Source organism: Eurosta solidaginis, chromosome 1, assembly GCF_040869045.1.
Source record: "Eurosta solidaginis isolate ZX-2024a chromosome 1, ASM4086904v1, whole genome shotgun sequence".
Classification (NCBI taxonomy): Eukaryota; Metazoa; Arthropoda; class Insecta; order Diptera; family Tephritidae; genus Eurosta; species Eurosta solidaginis.
In genome coordinates, this window is record NC_090319.1 from 385,110,683 (window position 1) to 385,128,832 (window position 18,150).

The following is an 18,150-nucleotide window of genomic DNA, read 5'->3' on the forward strand; positions in this document are numbered from 1 at the left end:
GTGTGTGCCTTTTTGATTTCTCAAATTTCGATCCATCGGTGAACCAGACCGCTGATTCAGGGTTATTATACTTTACCTCCGTGAGATTCTGAACGTAAAGACCATTGCATCACGTATTTGCAGTGTTGGTTTTCTATGAATTTACTTATACGTTTTTGTACCTATATAATAAACTTTTTTTCGAAACCTTTGGTACAAGCCGCTATACCTGAACTACAAACATTGTATCTACTACTGAGTAGTTTCACACGCGCATATCCTTAAAGTTGGCACAGAAGTATAGATGAGTTGGAGGCGAAGTTATTAAGCGACTCGCAGCCTAATGCATTTTGTATACATAAATACCTAACGCCCACCTACCCCACACGGTTTACAAGCAAGCAAATTAATAATGTTTGTTCGGTTACTGCGTTCCGTAAATTTCCAAACGTGTGTGTATGTGTATGAGCATGTAGGAGTGTTTGAGTGAGTAGCTTTACAAGTAGAGAAAATTGAAATCAACTTATTTATTAGAAGTTAATGAATGACACGATTTTACCGAAACTTTTAGCGAAATTAAATAATCCTTCCTTACATAAATGGGCTGATGATTACCTTTAGTGCATATACATAGTTGTCTACGCCTAAAAGTTAGCTTTGATAATTTTTTTCGTATGCCAATTTTTTCGTTTCGAGTTTCACAACCGACATACGGCGATATATTCGTTGTTCGCAATTCGTTTGAAAAACATTCTTATAGAAATTTTAACTTTTTTATGCTGTCGGCAATTAGAGGAGGAAAAAATTCGTTGTTTTTAATAAGTTTTTCGTTACAGTAGAAGTTGCAAATAATAGATTTTTATTTTTAATTTTAACAACGACGACAACTACCACAATGAGGAAAAGTGCAACACACACGAAATGCTCACGAAACGGGAAGAAGAAGCAATCCATTCACTGTTTGACATATTTATTGGGTGATTTTAGGCGCATTGTGAAATTTGGTGAAATTGTAAATTTCCCTTTTGAACTTTGATGGCATTGCCAATACAAATTTTTGATGGCATTGCCCCTTGCGCCTTTCAAAAACTTATTAATAGCCGTGTTTTTTAACACGCGTATATCCGTTTACGCTTAAACTTTATATTGACTGCTAAGAGACAAACTATAAATACACCTCTGAAATTGCTGCGCATAAATTTTGTCCTACTAAATTTCAATACGCATTATACTCAGATGTAACTGAAATATGTGTCTTTGTTTCACCCTGTACACTAATTCTATGTATTATATGTGTGTCCACAATTCATCGCAACTGATTCAGCTATATGTTATACGCTATGGCCATCAGAGCGTTGCGTCTCCGTTTTTCGGTACACCCTGTTGCTGTAGCTAGTTGTTTTACCACAGCCGCTAGATGGGTCTCCTAAGCATTATCTAAGCGAAGATAGGCGTTTTTTAACACGCGCAAACGAAACGTATACGCGCGTGTTAAAAAACACGGCTAATAATAAAGTAACCGGGCGTCTGAATTTTAAACATTTTATGAAAAAAAAATTAAATGAATGATTAACAACACTGTGCAACAGCAATTTAATCCAACTCAGAATAATTGCTATTGTTGTTTTAAATTTGTAATATTTTGCATGAGTGGTTCTAGAAAAGGTTAAAAAAAAAATAAATAAAATATATGTCGAATGGAAATATGCAATCAAGGTATATGTATTTAGTAAAATTTAAATATTTGTGTCATATTGTTTGTCGAAAGATTGCACTAGAAATGCTCTCATAAAATCTTTGTACAAAAAACGCCACCCTTTTCTTCCTAGTAAAGAGCCAATTAATGATGATTAATAACCATAAAACCATAACCAGATAAAACAGCTGATCGAACCAACCTTATGGAAATCAATGTAATCGATTAATGGTGCCATACCATAACGCTAACGTCATAACCATATCATAGCCAAATAGTTTCTCGCCATATCCATAACCTAAAAATATTTAAGTTGGTGAATTTAATAACTTCTTGTAGATTTTATTCATTGTTTTGGATACGTTAAGACTAAGAGACTTATTTTTTGTGGAATATGTTTGTAATTTTTTCCGTTTTCTTTATTTTTAAGAAAATTTCACGATTTTTAGGTCAAGGCACCATTAATCGATCACATTGGAGATTGTTATGGATATATGGTTAAGACTATGGCGTTAGGGTTAAGGAAGTTTAATTAGCCCTTAAGTGTTTCAAAGACCTTTTCCCTGCATAATACAGGAGTCATTGCATTCTCTCAACAAGTGCCATTATTTCAAGCCATACATCTGAACAGGTATGAGGGGAGACTTATAAGGTCTGATTTCCATTCGTCTCGAGAGGACTTTTCCTTGAATTAACAAAGTAGCACTTGTCGCTAAGAGTGATTATCCCTTTTGATTTCTTGGGCCAATGTTTTCGTAGTTAATGCTGGTTCCCAGATAGCCGCAGGCATTCACTGTTTCCAATATGCGCCTATTCTTTCCTTATGACAAATACTTCGTCTCGTTTTCGTTCATCTCAAGACCCACCCGGCAATTGTTCTTGATTTTGATGGTACGATGACCGACGCCTGCTGGAAACACAGGTAATTTGCTGTTCACCTTTTAAGACTTGGGTTGACCCTTCAAGTCATGCAGTAACGTGTTGTGATTGACTGTGTCAACAAAGTCTTTTGGTAAGTCTTTAGTAGCTCTACCACCTTCGCCATTTTCCATTTTTCAGGGATCACGAAAGTGGTCAGAAGTAGGTTGAAGAATCGGAATGGCCATCCCGTTCACAGCTTCGGCAACTCGATTTCCACCCTCTCCTACCGGAGAGAAGTACTATTACCAATATATGTATGTGGCAGGCGAGACTCTGGCGACCCCAAGATCCTCCTGAAATTAGGGGTGAGGGCGAGTGGTCGGGCTAGTACTTTAATGGTGCTTGTTACCGGAGCGTCCGCATCTATATCTGGTAAAGAACCATCAACATGGATAACACTCCCCAAAACCGCCGATAAGTGTCTTTATCGCTACAAGAAGAAGAGGAACAAAGTCCTTTAAGCCTGGGTCCTTTATTCGATATTCAGCTGGTGGATTCTGCAACAATTGGCAGCAATTGAACGATGCGCCTTATTTCGCATGAGTTCGGCTGGTAATCCGACATTTTCGCGCTTTCGTTATTATTGAATCGAGATATTGCTGTTCCCACTTCATAGTCGGATGGCGGACGTACTCACATTACGCCCATTTTTGATATATCTCAATTTAGTTTTATTTTTCCATACTTAAAGGAACGAAATTAACGTTACATATAATTTATATAATTGATATAAATTTATAAAAATATGTGATCATAGAAGGACAATTTCGATTTTAGAAACTATAGAAATATTGATTGTGAACTGTAAAACTATTAACTAAATTCAGATATTTTGTGACTTAGTAGTTCTGCAATTTTAGTTTTGGTACCACATTCATGCTGGTTAATTCTTGGAATAGCAATTTACATGCATATGGCATAGAAATTTTCGACACATTCGCTGATGACTGACAGTAGTGACACCACGAGCAATATGCTAAACGACCACAAGTCTTACAAACATCTACATCGAAAGCATCTGAAGAAATCATCAAACGTTCCATAATCAACATGCTAGCACCATATGAAATGAGGCAATCACGTTCCATTTCACCCAAACGTAGACCACCTTCGCGACTGCGACCCTGTGTGGGCTGACGAGTTAGCACAGCTTTTGGACCACGTGCTCGCGCATGCATTTTATCTTGTACCATATGCTTCAACTTTTGATAATATACTGGACCTGAATAAATGTATGCCTCCAAAGATTCACCTGTTATGCCCGAGTAGAAATAGTCTTTACCCATATAATTAAAGCCATGTTTAAATAGTTCATCCTGTATGTCTTTACATTTTGAACCACCAAATGCTGTGCCATAATGAAATTTGCCTTCTAATAAACCAGCTTTGCCTCCTAATAGTTCAAGCGTTTTTCCAACAGTCATACGACTGGGAAAACCATGTGGATTCATTATCATATCTGGGCATATACCAAAATCATTGAAAGGCAAATCTTCCTGTTCAACAATTAAACCGGTAACACCTTTTTGACCGTGACGTGAACTAAATTTATCACCGATCTCCGGACGACGAGTTTGGCGCAAGAGTATTTTAATAAGAAAATCTTCTTCACCGTTTGCGGAAACCATTACCTTTTCAATGTAACTCGGTTCAGGACCTTTATATGAAATAGGCACTGCTGTATAGGGAATCTGAAAAAAAAATTATTATTTGAAATAAATACCAGCTCAAGCCAAAAAGCTCCACCTTTCACCTGCGAAGTTTGTCCACTCTGTTCTATCGGATTTATTGATGTCACCGCTGGCATTTCTTTGTTAATTAAAATTTGCTTGTTTACTACCATTTCACCAGGTGCCACAATTCCATCTGTGTCTAGTGCATCATGTTTGAATATCACCTTATTCGTAAGTGCATCTTTTACTGGGCCCATAATACGATCAAATGTTTGATTTGCATACCGTTTAACAGTACATTTTGAGTTTTTATAAATTAAACAACGTCCATAGCCACGATCAATGGATGCTTTGTTTAGAATGAGCGCATCTTCAATGTCATAACCAGAATAACTCATTACAGCAACAGTTGCATTTTGACCAGCAGGCAACTTGTCGAACCCAGTGAGCTCAATGGTCTTTGACTTGACCATAGGAGCTTGTGGATAAACTAAATTGTACATAAGCGTATCAATCCTATTCTTTTGATTATAACCGATTACACCCATCGCTTGTTTACCCATAGCACATTGATAAGTGTTACGTGGACTTTGATTGTGATGTGGATAAGGCACAAGCCCAGCGCATACGCCCAACAATGTAAATGGCTCTATTTCTAAATGTGTTGTGGTATCTGCTGTGATATCAGCTTCATTCCAAGCAATAAATGAATCATTTTCTTCGTTCACATCAAGATATTCTACTAAACCATCATGCAGAAAATCTTCAAATTTACGTATGCCACGTTTAAGCTCTTCAATATGACGCTGTTCTACAGCTGGTTTACCATTACTTACAATTATATAAGGGCGACAGAGGCGCCCACCGTCTGTGTGTATGTACACACAACGCTGAGTGTGAGAAGTGTGTATGGAAACAAATGGGCCAAGTCGGCCTTTGCGGCGCATCATACGAAAAACTTGTACGAGTCGCTTATAACTTATTGTTAGTCCTAGTATATTACCTAAAAGCCAACATTTAATTTTTTAATTACATTACAAACTTGTAAATTTTCATATACGCTTTTTTAACTTACCATTAATAAAAACAAGGAAAACTTTCGCGTTATTTATAACATCACCACCAATTAAACGTATATCCTCCACGCCAGCATTAAAAGCTAAACGTATAACCGGTGCTTCATCTACCTCTGTTGTTATGTGTGTCATTAAAGCCAAATTCTTAACCAAACCACAAGCTTCACCTTCCGGCGTATCAGAGGGACATAACATACCCCACTGACTGGGTTGTAACGAACGTGGACCAGATACTTTGCGGGTTTTTTCGAATTGCGAATTGACACGAGTCATCATACCCAAAGCTGAGATATAGCTAAGACGCGATAAAACTTGTGTTACACCAGCACGTTCCATTTTAAAACGCTTAATTGTCCAATTGCCTGAAGAAATTGCGGATTCTAAGCCAACGGTAATTTGAGCAGCGCGCATATGTTTGACCACATCAAATTGTGCTGCCTTTACTTTCGGTATATTTTTGTCGGCAATCATTTTCAATTCCCAGTTCATGCGCTTAAAAAGATCCTCGAACATTAGGGAAATAAGTGAACCAGCCAGCTCCAAGCGTTTGTTACCATAGTAATCACGATCATCAAAGGCGGTGGAATCAAGTTCAGCGGCCATAACGCGCCGTACCATCAGTGAAACATAAATCGATTTAATTTGAAAATTAAAATTTTCAACAGGAACATGTGCTAAAATAGTGGTGGTTAACAGCTCACGTGCTTCTTCTGTTGGCGTTTTCTTAGCAGCACTTTGGAAACGCTTCACTACTAATTTAGAACCTTAAAACATAAATTCAAATGTATTATATATGTAATAATCTTCTATAGTATTGATACTTTTGCTTTCACTTACCCATGAATTCTAATGCACGCTGCTGTGTAAATACTTTTAAATAAAAAGCTTCCAATAGAGAAGGTGCAAAACGATTTTGTATTTCTGTATCGGTGCCAATCAATGCCATTATTTCTTGGTCGGAGTTTACACCCATAGCTTTAAACATTATCACAATCGGTATATCATCCGTCATTGAATTGTGTTTCAAATAATATTTGCCATGTTTACTCAAAACAAGAGTACGTGACTTTTTTTCATGTGTAGATGAAGTTACCTGGCATTGCACCGTGCCATTAAACTCTTCAGTAATCATTTTATTCCAAGATATTTGTTCTTGTATAAGTATAACTTTTTCTTGTCCCCGCACAACAAAATACCCGCCCGGATCAAGGGGACATTCATTCATCTTAGCTAATTCAAATTCTGATTTTCCAGAAAGCACACAATTTGAAGAACGGAGCATCAGTGGCATGCGGCCTATCAATAAATTATTCCGTATAATTCGTTGTGCACCACGTGTATATTCAATGTCGACAGTGATGGGTGCAGAATAGGTGGTGTCGCGCAACCTACATTCATGTGGCGTGGTGGCTTTTGTGATATTGTATCCATCCTCAATATCTGGGGTACCCACACGCACATCCAAATACTTGAGATAAAATAGTGGATCTGCATCGCTTATGACCATTTGATTTGCTTCAACAATCTTTTTAATATCCACATTGATGAAGTGATTGAACGAATCGATGTGTTGTTTTACAAGTCCTTTTACTTGCAAAAATGCCGGCACCAATTTCCATTTCTCCTCTAATGGTTTGATGGGTTTAGACCACGCCTTGGGATCGCTATCCCAGCCCTTTTCGCCAACACTATGTTCAACCATTTCAAGAAACCTAATTAATTAAATAAATAAATGTATTAACATCTAATCAAACGTCAAAGGCCCCGAGATCGGAAAGTATCCACGCACGAATTCGCGTTGCTGTTATCAAAACAACATATTATGGCAGAACTATACAAGGTGGCAGCACGGGACAGCTGATTTGTACTTTTTTATTTGATTTGGTACCAAGGCGAATTTAGTACCAGGCGTTGTTATCCCAACAGCTGATTGCTTCTTCTCGATTTTCCATACAACGCGTTGTAATACAACACAAGGCGAATCCATACAAGGTGGTGGCACAGAGAATTCAACCAATTCGCCGTGCAGAAGAATGTCAAGTCAAAAGAAAATTTTCATAGATTTCGATTAACTGACATTTTGTTGTACAAGGCTTTGTATGGAAAATTATCAAGAAAAAGCAAATCAGCTGTTGGGAAAACACCACCTCTACTGAATTCGCCTTGTCTTTCTATCAACCCAGGCATGCTTAACGAACGAAACGATATCATTTCGTTACGATAATCAACGCTAATAAACGGAACGAAGTCACTTCGTTTCGTTTATTAACGTTAAGATCGTCAAATTAACGTTAATTTGACGTTCTTAACGTTAATAAACGAAACGAAGTGACTTCGTTTCGTTTATTAGCGTTGATTATCGTAACGAAATGATATCGTTTCGTTCGTTAAGCATGCCTGTATCAACCGCTGAAGACAGCTGGCCCTATGCGCCGCCATATTGAACACCCTGTCAAAACGCTGCCAAAATGCGAAAAGTAGCCATATTGAACATCCTGTCAGGCACTTAACGGATAAGATATCACACTTTTTTTTATCCACAATGCCAAGTGTTGTTATCCCAACAGCTAATTGGCACCATCAAAAAAAAAAAAATATTGGCTGTGTTTTTTTTTACATCTATATACGTTTACGCTTAAACTTTGTATGGACTGCTAAGCGTCAAACTTTAAATACACCTCTCAAATTTCTGCGCATAAAAATAGTACTTCTAAATTTTGTAGTGCCACTTTACAATTTCAATGCGCATTATACTCAAATGTAACTGAAACATGTGTCTATGTTTCACCTCTACACTAATTCTATGTATGACCTCTTAAAATGGTGCGTGTCCACAATTCATCGCAACTGATACAGCTATAGGTTATACACAGACATGCAATAGAGGGGTGTGTCTCCGCCTTTCGGTACACCCTGTGATGTAGCTAGTTAGTAGTTACTGCCGCTAGATGGGTCTCCTACGCATTGTCTAAACGAGGGTAACCCTTTTTTTACGCGCAAACATAAACGTATACGCGTGTAAAAAAAACGGCTATTATAAACTTTTTTTTGGACATTATAAGTGTGTGCATAATTTTTTTTGGGAATTTAAAAAATAGTCTGGCATTGCTCTTTATAAAAGAAATAGTCTGGCTAGGTAAATCAACTGTACGACTGATGAAAACAAAATCAAGGATTAGTTCGAAAGAAAAAATGAAAAGTAAAGCGGGCAGAGAAAATCGACTAGTTAAATAGAAAAAATTTTACTTCACAATTTTAGAACATAATAAATAAAAATCTGCAAATTTTTTGCTTATAAATTAGATTTATAAGTGTAACCAAAAGGTAGGGATAAGGAATACTAAAAAGGAGATCGCAAAAATCTTTCTTATTTCCTTAACCCTTAATGGAATGTCTGCGCAAGCAGGAATGCGATTTTCTGTCAAAACTTTGCATTATCAACTGGCTAAAAACAAATTATTACTTAATACTTTAAGCCAACAATCTGCTTAAATTGTGGGAAATTTGTGTTGACAAAAACGCCGCATCAAATTGGCCGTATTCCTTAACCGCTTATCAGAAAACCTCAATCGGGTGCGCAAGGGGGAATCATATGCCGTAATCATTCTCCACGTACGCGATGTTTCGTTACTGCTGAGTGCGACTGAATAAAGGGAGCGTTGTGCCAAGATAAAATACAAACAATTTGATAACACGAAAAGAAAGAGTCGTCTACTCAGCGCATGCATTTTGCTAGTGTCCAACTAAGCAGTTCAGTTGCCGTCGCCACTTCGATCGCGTTAAACGTATTACACAAAATTGGTATAAAGATAGCTAGATCTGTATTAATAAAAAAAAAACGATATTTAGTGGGCATACGTTCAACGGCGATTCACACAGTTAATACTTAAACTTATTTAATATTTGCAAATTTTTAAAATAACATCACTAAACATGTCCGATAAAATCAGCGTTTGCATTGTGGGCTCAGGAAACTGGTAAGTTTGTTAATTTTGTACATATGCATAAGGAAGAGCGTATATTTATTTAGTTGTTACACAAGTATATAAACAATGTACAAATGTAATGGCGTGCTTTAGGTAAACTGCACGACTTTATGACTCCAACTCCCACTCACAAAATGTGCTGCAAACATTTACCCTAGTCAAATGAAAAACTATTAAACACAAAATAGAAAAGTGATTTGTTATACAACAATTAAAATACATTCAACTTTTCTTTCTAACCCAACAGGGGCTCGGCCATAGCTAAAATAGTGGGCGCTAATTGTGCGACTCTGCCGCAATTTGAGAAATGTGTGACTATGTATGTATATGAGGAGGATATTGATGGTAAAAAATTGACAGAAATCATTAACACCACCCATGAGAATGTGAAATATTTGCCAGGACATAAGTTGCCAGAAAATGTGGTACGTATCAAATAAAGAAACCCTACTTATGTATGTAAAATGCGCATAATGCAATCATATTTAAATAAAATCGGGGAGGTATATATATTCAGTAGTTGATAAGAATTAATTAAGTTGTACACAGCTATCAACGCTAATACATGTTAATTATTGGTATATTTTCATCTCACTGATAACAAAGCTTTTGAAGCTGATTTAGCACTAAAAGCTGATGAATGCCGTTAACTTTTCTTGATGGCTATTAAGTATAAGCATACAAATTTATTGTATATGTTTGGCATTCTAATAATCTATGAACTTGTTTTTTCTACCATCATGAACAAGGTGGAATGATGGATGCGTGATAAAAACTTATATATGCTTGTTGTATGTTATAAACACTATTCGTTCGTGTGAACATTGATGTGTCAGATTGTAGCTTATGCAATAGACATTTGTACATACGTATGCTTTTATTTACACGTGCCTGCATTTAGTTATTTTATAGTTTGGAATGAGAACTTTGATATTTATCTAATTACGTAATAGTGAGAGTATGGCTTATATGGCTACTGGGAGCCCTAAAGTCAGAACCTGGTTTCGTACCAGGCTAAGACCCAATCGTCACTTAAAAACAAATGTACTTTCGGTAATAGTGGATACAATTCATCTGTACGTTGCACATATCTATAAGAATTACCTATTGTGAAGTAGGGAGTATAGTAGAGTAGTTTTGTGTTTTAACTCTGTATAGCAAACGAAGGAGGAGGGGGTTCTACTAAGTTGGGAAAACGCGACAATCAAGATAGCATAGACGGTTAAGGGTCAATCAATGATTAATGGGCACTGATTATTATTATTGCTGTTCTTATTATAAAACCTGATGCATTGCGACTTTAAGTCAGATCTATTGTGCTTTACCTTCAAGCTTATTATGTATATGGAGGCTTTTAATACATTCAAGTACCTTCTCAATCCCTTTATTATATGTATATCACGAGTAACTCTATTAAGGCTTTACCATTTACTTAGGCAACAATTTATCTCAGAACAGAAAACGGTATAAGAGTCACGCCACCATGATAGCAGAGTCTGTTTTGCTATAGCAACGCAGGTTCTGGACTGTAAGTCCACTCGGTAGCACTCTGAATTCATATTTTCGTTATTTAGCACAGAGATATTATTCTATAGAGGTTTTCCCACTACGGCACTTCACACTATTTTCTCCATTAAGTGATAGTCGTTCCTTGCGCGTTTTTCTACCACCAGACTAAAGCATTTGTGACAAATGACGTCAAAACATTATGAAATGACCATTGAAATCCTTTGTTGCTCTGTTGTCGGTAGCATCTAAATGGCATTCCAAAAACGGGTTCTCTCAGCTCCTAGATATTTTTCTTCCGTTAAAAAATTATTTTGTTGCAACCCAGAGATAAATTTATGAATTATTCCACTAGTGAATATACACTTTTTTAAACTTATAAGTGAAAGTGTTGTAGCTTCCGCCCAAAGAAAGGCTTACTGCAAAAGCCGCACTCAATAAAAGAAAACAAATAAATACTTGATGTGATATACCTTCGCGGAGATTAAGGCCGAACTGCTCTTCCAATATGCGTCAATCTATTTTTACATTTTTCCTACAATGGTTTTATGGCGGCACGCAATGGTATCTACAAAGCAGAGGAGGTAAGCTTTTCATGTCAGATTATACTTTTGACAAACAAATGCCGAGGGGCGACCATGCGTAGGGAAACTTTGTCTAAAGTATTTTGATGCTGTATTTTTCGTGGCTTGAACCCGGTACCTCCGATAGTAGGCGATCACATTAACGTTACACTTTATCGATTAATTTAATTAAGTTGTTTATTTGCATATTTAAACGTAAAATTTCAGTGCATTTAATTGAGTTGTGCTTGTTGTGGTGCGAACCAGAATGCACGTAATTCAATTATTGTGCGGTTTTCGTATGCGTGCTGCTATCTTTTTATTAGAAACCCTTAACCCTAAGAACATATAATCAGAGAGAACGCAGAAAACAATTCACTGCTTATGTATAGTCATTTTTGTTAAAGTAATAATAAGTATAGACACTGCGTTTAACGTGTGTGTTTAAAGAGTTAGATCATTAACACTTTTATTTGTTGTTGTTGTTTTTGTAGCGACAAAGACTCTCCGCGAAGGTTTTGGGAAGTGTTATCGATGTGTTCTTTGCCGGATATACATAGATCCGGTGCGTTCAGGTAAAAAGCACCATGTATAAGCCCGTCCATCGTGGGAACTGTTTAATATGACCACACTGAATTCTGTCCTCTGCCCTCTAGTTCCATGTGGAACCTTCGGTTGCCAGAGCCTCGCCTGCTAAAGAAACAGGATTCGCCACAGATAGGTGAGGTTTACAATTGGGTTGGAGAAGCTGTAAATTGCGCTGGCAACCCCTTAAAAGGGCTGTGCTACACAACCTCTTCAATCCACACTTTTAATTGAAAGTTTCTTCATACAAAACTTCATTAAAAAAGAAATGTTTGCAACAGATTTCAGAGCAGTATTCATACAAAAGCTGTTGTTGTTTTTGTAATCGCAAACCCACTCACAGCAGCTTTAAGGGATTGTTACCGAGTCCTTTGCTGAATATGAACCCGGTACGCTCCGGTAATAGCACCACCTGGTACTAGCACGACCCGTATTTCGGAAGAGATTAAGAATTACTTATAAATGATCAGAACAATTACTTATGAATATAATGGATTAATTTATGACGCAAGAGGAAAATTTACACTTTCATAAGAAATAAAAACTTATAGAACTTTTATTCTTGCTAATTAACTATAAACCGAGCCAAAATAGGTCAAAGCTATTGATGTACATATATTGGGCCTCTCGTTTACAAACGATTATTCGACTAATCGATTAGTCGCGTAGCAACTTTCGCATGCGTTCAAAAACGAATAACTGGTTTTCGATTTCAACATGGCATGTAATCCAATAACTATCATTATTCGAATACTGACGGTTTCATAAAAACAATTTTTGTAATTAAAAATTAAATATAAAAAATTTCATAAATTCATCTTTTTGTCGAAAAATTTTAATTGTTGCAAAATGTGTGAGCTGCAGATGGCTTACAATAACTGCAAAACGTCTTTACATATCACAGAACTCATTAAAATTTACAAAAAAAATGCTATTCGAATAGTCGAGTCTGTCACTAATCGATTGCAAACAACTAGTCGCTTCGTAGAAAACAGAGAGATAAAAGAATGTTAAAATTCCTTGGCTAATACAATTTTTCACACGATCAAAAAATATGAGATATTTTTATTGGCCGTTTTCTTATGATGTGTATACCGTGCTTTTATATTAAAATTTTGTGAATTTAAATTGCAAACTTTTGAATTTGAATTGTAATTTTCTTACAGCGATATAGGGAAAGTTTAAAGAGCTGTTTGCCCATGTTTTTTTTTTCTAGAAAGAAAAAAATATTTCCTGCACATATTCCCTGTACAAACAAGCGGGTGTGACAATATCTACAGGGATTCAAGGGGTTGTGTAGCGCAATATATAGCTTCTCCCACCCAATTGTCAACATCACTTTCGAGCGGCGAATCCCGTTTCACTAACAGACGAGGCTCTGGCGACCCCAAGCTCCTCATGGAACTTGGGTGTGGGGAGGGAGGGATGGCCTGAAGGTTCAATGTGGCCATATAAATCGTTCCCGAGATGGTCGGGCCAGCACCTTAATGGTGGTGTGTTACCGGAGCGTATCGGATCTGTATCCGACAAAGGACCATCACATCGATAACACTCCCCAAAGCCTTCGGGGAGTAACCTAATCGCTACAACAACAACAACAATATCTACAAACATCTCACACCTACAATGGTTGAAAACTCTCACTAGCCCAAGAAAAGAGAGTTTTCAACCATTGTAGGTGTGAGATGTTTGTAGATTTTATCACACAACCATAAAACGAAAAATATATTTTTCAAAGCTCAAAAATTGTGTAAATTAGTAAAAACGAACTGAAATATTCTTTTGTATAGGTACATACAGTGATTTCTGTCTCAGTCATTGGCAAGTTTGCATACATACTATATATATTAAATTTGTTTTATTCCATGCATGTTAATATGAGCATTGCAAAAAGTAAAACAATAACTTAAGTAATTTTGAAAAAAATATTAAAATAGTATTAAAGAGAAAAACTAAACCGTACTCTCGCTCTATGCAAACCACTTGCAAAACCGTTTGTATGTTAAAAAAAAAAAAAACAAGTAAGGAAGGCTAAGTTCGGGTGTAACCGAACATTACATACTCAGTTGCCAAATTACAGCTTGCGAAACCTTCTTTTAAAAGTGGGCGATGTCACGTCCATTGTCCAAAATTTTACTAATTTTCTATTCTGCGTCATAAGGTCAACCTACCTCCCAAGTTTCATCGCTTTATCCGTCTTTAGTAATGAATTAATGAATTAACGGTTTTTCGAAATTTTCGAAATCGAAAATGTGGGCGTGGTTATAGTCCGATTTCGTTCGTTTTAAGTAGCGATCTGAGATGAGTGCCCAGGAACTTACATACCAAATTTCATTAAGATGCCTCAAAATTTAATAAAGTTATCGTGTTTACGGACAGACGGATGGACGGACCGACGCACATGGCTAAATTAATTTCTTTTTTTCGCCCAAATCATTTTGATATATAGAAGTCTATATTTATCTGATTAGTTTATAGGGTATCGTTATGCGAACAAAATTAATGTACTCTGTGAGCTCTGCTCAGCTGAGTTTAAAAATATTAAACTAAAAACCTATTAGACTCAAAACTAATGATGTAGGATTTTGTTTTATACTGAAATGCTCCGATACTTAATTCAGCAATTGCCAACTTACATATGTACACTATGGAGCAAAAGTGAACACTTAAGAATCAATTTGCAGGTTATATCATGCACAACACGTGGTGTTATAATATGATAGAAATCAACCGAGTTATTAGCATTGCCTTTGTTTTTGGAGAAAAAATAAATTATTAAACAAAAACAACAACAAATGCATTTAATACAATTCGTCTTTATGTAATGATAAGTATAGTGTTCACTTTTGCACTCATTGAAATTTTTTTGCACTTGAATAAAGTAGGAGCGTCGTTTAATACCGTTATTCGTTAATTTACTAAGGTAAGTGGTTGACTTGGTATTTGCTATTCCAGCTATCGTCAGTTTGTCTTAGTTCGCTGTGAAAAGTGGAAATATTAACCTTTATTTACAAAATGAAGCCGCGTAACAACAAAATGATTGCGGAGGTAGAAAAGCTGCTTCAACTGGGCAAGTCTACACGGGAAGTTGCAAAACAACTTAAATTCTCTCAATCACAAGTGATGAAAGGGAAGAAATTTAAAAATTTGTCCACTCAGTATTGCAAAAATGTCCGGCCAAAGAAGATAAAGAGTGGCGAAGCAAAGCTTATGGCATGTTCCTTAACGACCGGGAAAGCAAAAACACCAAAAAAGACAGCGCAAAGTATTAATTGAGCCGCTCAGTGCACACATCGATTAACTCCACTTTTTGAAAAACCTTAAATTTAAGTGTCAAAGTCCATCGTATATAGTCATAACTTTTTATATTTTAATAACTTTCCTGAATACTAAAGATTAGCACCGTTAAATGGCACATTTTTTGGCCATTGAATAATAAGTAATTTATTTCAGAAGCCATTTCGATTAACCATACTCTAATGTAAATCGTTTCAGTAACGCTGTATCTGTTCCTGCCGTGCGTCGACGCTTATTTGTTTTTAAACAGCCGAAGATGCTCTCTCCCTCTCAATAATATTCGTAACAAAATCGCATCGGTAAACAGATAAAAAGAAGCACAATGCAAACGGTAGTTAGTATAGCAGTTATAGGGTTATCTACTTTATTTAAATACACTGCAAAATATAACTTAGAAAAAACTTTGTATGACACCTACCATATTAAGTAGAAGAAACTAAAAAAGTTCTGCAGGGCGAAATCAAAAGCCCTTGGAATCTTGGCAGGAATACTTTTCGTGGTATTACATATATAAATAAATTGGCGGTACCCGACAGATGATGTTGTGGGTCACCCTGGTCCACATTTTGGTCGATATCTCGAAAACGCCTTCACATATACAACTAAGGGCCACTCCCTTTTAAAACCGTGGTCAGATGAATGCCATAAGCTTTGCTTCGCCACTCTTTATCTTCTTTGGTCGGACATTTTTGCAATACTGAGTGGCCAAATTTTTAAATTTCTTCACTTTCATCACTTGTGATTGAGAGAATTTAAGTTGTTTTGCAACTTCCCGTGTAGACTTGCCCAGTTGAATCAGCTTTTCTACCTCCGCAATCACTTTGTTGTTACGCGGCTTCATTTTGTAAATAAAGGTTAATATTTCCACTTTTCACACAGAACTAAGACAAACTGATGATAGCTGGATTAGCAAAAACAAAGTCAACCACTTATCTTAGTAAAATAACGAATAACGGTATTAAACGACGCTCCTACTTTATTCAAGTGCAAAAAAATTTCAATGAGTGCAAAAGTGAACACTATACTTATCATTACATAAAGACGAATTGTATTAAATGCATTTGTTGTTGTTTTTGTTTAATAATTTATTTTTTCTCCAAAAACAAAGGCAATGCTAATAACTCGGTTGATTTCTATCATATTATAACACCACGTGTTGTGCATGATATAACCTGCAAATTGATTCTTAAGTGTTCACTTTTGCTCCATAGTGTATGTAAGTGATAAACTTATAGAACACCTAAATTTTATGTTTAGAATCTGTTATCTAATCAGACACTGACAATGAAATCTTTTGTTGTCTTTGTTTTTGTATTACGTTTATTTTCGTTTCTCACTTCAATGCCAAAATGCATGGTCACAATCGCATTTCGCTGACGATGCCCAAGAAAGACGGGCAGCTGCGAGTGTAGCCAACTTACAACTATGCATTGTTGCAGCGCTCCCACATAAGACACCCCCCAAAAGTACTCTTTACTCTATTTGTGTTTCGATATTCTCTTCGTTGTCACGATACTTGTGTTTATGATAAAAATAAAAACAATAAAAAAATACAAAAGGCGCAGAACTTCTTTTACTCTCATTTTGTTAAGTTAATTTAATAAATTTTTTTATACTTTTTTCATTCAATAATTTTAATGAACAATTTAACATCATTATCCGCTATTGCTTGTCGTATTTACTTTCTTTTTATAAGCTATGTGACGTTGCATTGATTTCGCTCGCGTAGGTCAAGGTCGTGTAACACACGTTTTCCTTTCAACCACCGCACACACTGGTCTGCGAGACTAAGATTTTGAAGAAAAAGTTGTATATTGAAATTTTTATAACTTGTGAAAAAATGGTGGTAGCGTACCCCGCCTATTACACCGAAATTCTTGAATTCCAGTTCCGAGCAAACGAACACGAAAAATTTAGAATTTTTTTTTTCAATTCTAACCGGCCCCTTGGCAGTGGAGGCCCAAACACATAAGAATAACCTATTTGACGATCCCTATACAAACACATGCATTCAACTGCAACATCGTGCCCTGACAGATGAGTTGACTGCACGTGTTTGTATAGGGATTCGCAAATTGGGTAATCTTATGAGTTCGGGCCTTGATTTGGCAAACACTCCTAGTGTATTTCTGCCATGAAACATGAGCTCAGTGAAAACTCATATGCCTTGAAGATGCTGTTCGGAGTCGGCGTAAAACATGTAGGTCCTGTCCCGCCAATTAGTAGGAAATATTTAAAATGAGCATGATGCTAATCGTAAGAGATGTTCGGCATAAATCTCATTGTCTGTTTTTAGAACAATTTTTCAGCATTTATTGAATTATTTTCCTTTTTATATCGAACAACACCAGAAAGCGTGGTTTTTACACCAACATTTTTTTGTATGTAGTCTTTTGGGTACAACTCATTGATTTTTCCGGCTTTTGGCAGAAAGTTGTTGCGAGCCGTCCTTCAAGATTGCAGCACTCAATACATTCTTATACACTCATCAAAGATTATCTCCCATGACCCATTCTACAATCTTTGACTTAAACAGCGACACTGTATGGCTTCTTCGCATCATCAACCGGTGGAAAATGTGTTTCTAAAAGCGCCTAAGAAATTTGTTAGTACTGCGCGACATTCCCCATTCGATATGACATCTTTACGGGCCTATCAGCTGAACTTAGAAGCATAGCACTAGCAATTTTTATCTAATTTCGTCAATTAACTTCGTTTTCTGTGGTTTTTACAGGTCTCATATAAAAAATTAACCCATTAAAACGAATTGGAAGTACATAAAAAAATATAAAACTTCGTATGCAAGAAAATATGAAAAACCTGTCAAAAATCAATACGAATTTGGAGCGACCTATAACTTGTACATAT

General features: G+C 36.4%; 3 protein-coding genes across 6 annotated transcripts in view; 1 reads left to right on the forward strand and 2 right to left on the reverse strand.

The window, feature by feature from the left end:
• The window catches only part of LOC137238398 (GTP-binding protein Di-Ras2), a 31,012-nt gene extending 30,131 nt beyond the window's left edge, over window positions 1–881 (reverse strand). For 2 of the 3 annotated variants that reach the window (XM_067763304.1, XM_067763301.1), the window contains exon 1: window positions 595–881. The gene's annotated coding sequence lies outside the window, so the exon portion shown is untranslated. Of the gene's footprint in view, window positions 1–76; window positions 96–594 lie in introns of those variants that run through there. The other variant, XM_067763303.1, reaches the window with a different exon arrangement.
• A 2,362-nt stretch (window positions 882–3,243) lies between these two features.
• On the reverse strand, window positions 3,244–16,588 carry Polr3B (RNA polymerase III subunit RpIII128). The gene is made up of 5 exons (XM_067763320.1): window positions 16,566–16,588; window positions 6,183–7,057; window positions 5,345–6,109; window positions 4,350–5,272; window positions 3,244–4,287 (listed from the first exon to the last, which is right to left on the reverse strand). Exons 2-5 carry the CDS (start codon window positions 7,045–7,047, stop codon window positions 3,436–3,438), a joined length of 3,405 nt encoding a protein of 1,134 aa, XP_067619421.1. The 5' UTR covers window positions 7,048–7,057; window positions 16,566–16,588; the 3' UTR covers window positions 3,244–3,435.
• The window catches only part of Gpdh1 (Glycerol-3-phosphate dehydrogenase 1), a 47,499-nt gene continuing 38,240 nt past the window's right edge, over window positions 8,892–18,150 (forward strand). The window contains exons 1-2 of one of the 2 annotated variants that reach the window (XM_067763322.1): window positions 8,892–9,322; window positions 9,579–9,756. In XM_067763322.1, the coding sequence (XP_067619423.1) occupies window positions 9,279–9,322; window positions 9,579–9,756 (222 nt within the window). In that variant the 5' untranslated portion in view covers window positions 8,892–9,278. The remainder of the gene's footprint in view (window positions 9,323–9,578; window positions 9,757–18,150) is intronic. The other variant, XM_067763323.1, reaches the window with a different exon arrangement.

What these genes read in the sequence shown, in the direction of transcription:
- Polr3B (XM_067763320.1), bottom strand. Translation starts at nt 7,047, where the DNA reads ATGGTTGAACATAGTGTTGGCGAAAAGGGCTGGGATAGCGATCCCAAG. An exon ending in TTTCCTTGTTTTTATTAATG is followed by an intron (nt 5,273 to 5,344) that starts GTAAGTTAAAAA and finishes GTTGGCTTTTAG; the next exon opens with GTAATATACTAGGACTAACA. An exon ending in AGAGTGGACAAACTTCGCAG is followed by an intron (nt 4,288 to 4,349) that starts GTGAAAGGTGGA and finishes TTTTTTTTTCAG; the next exon opens with ATTCCCTATACAGCAGTGCC.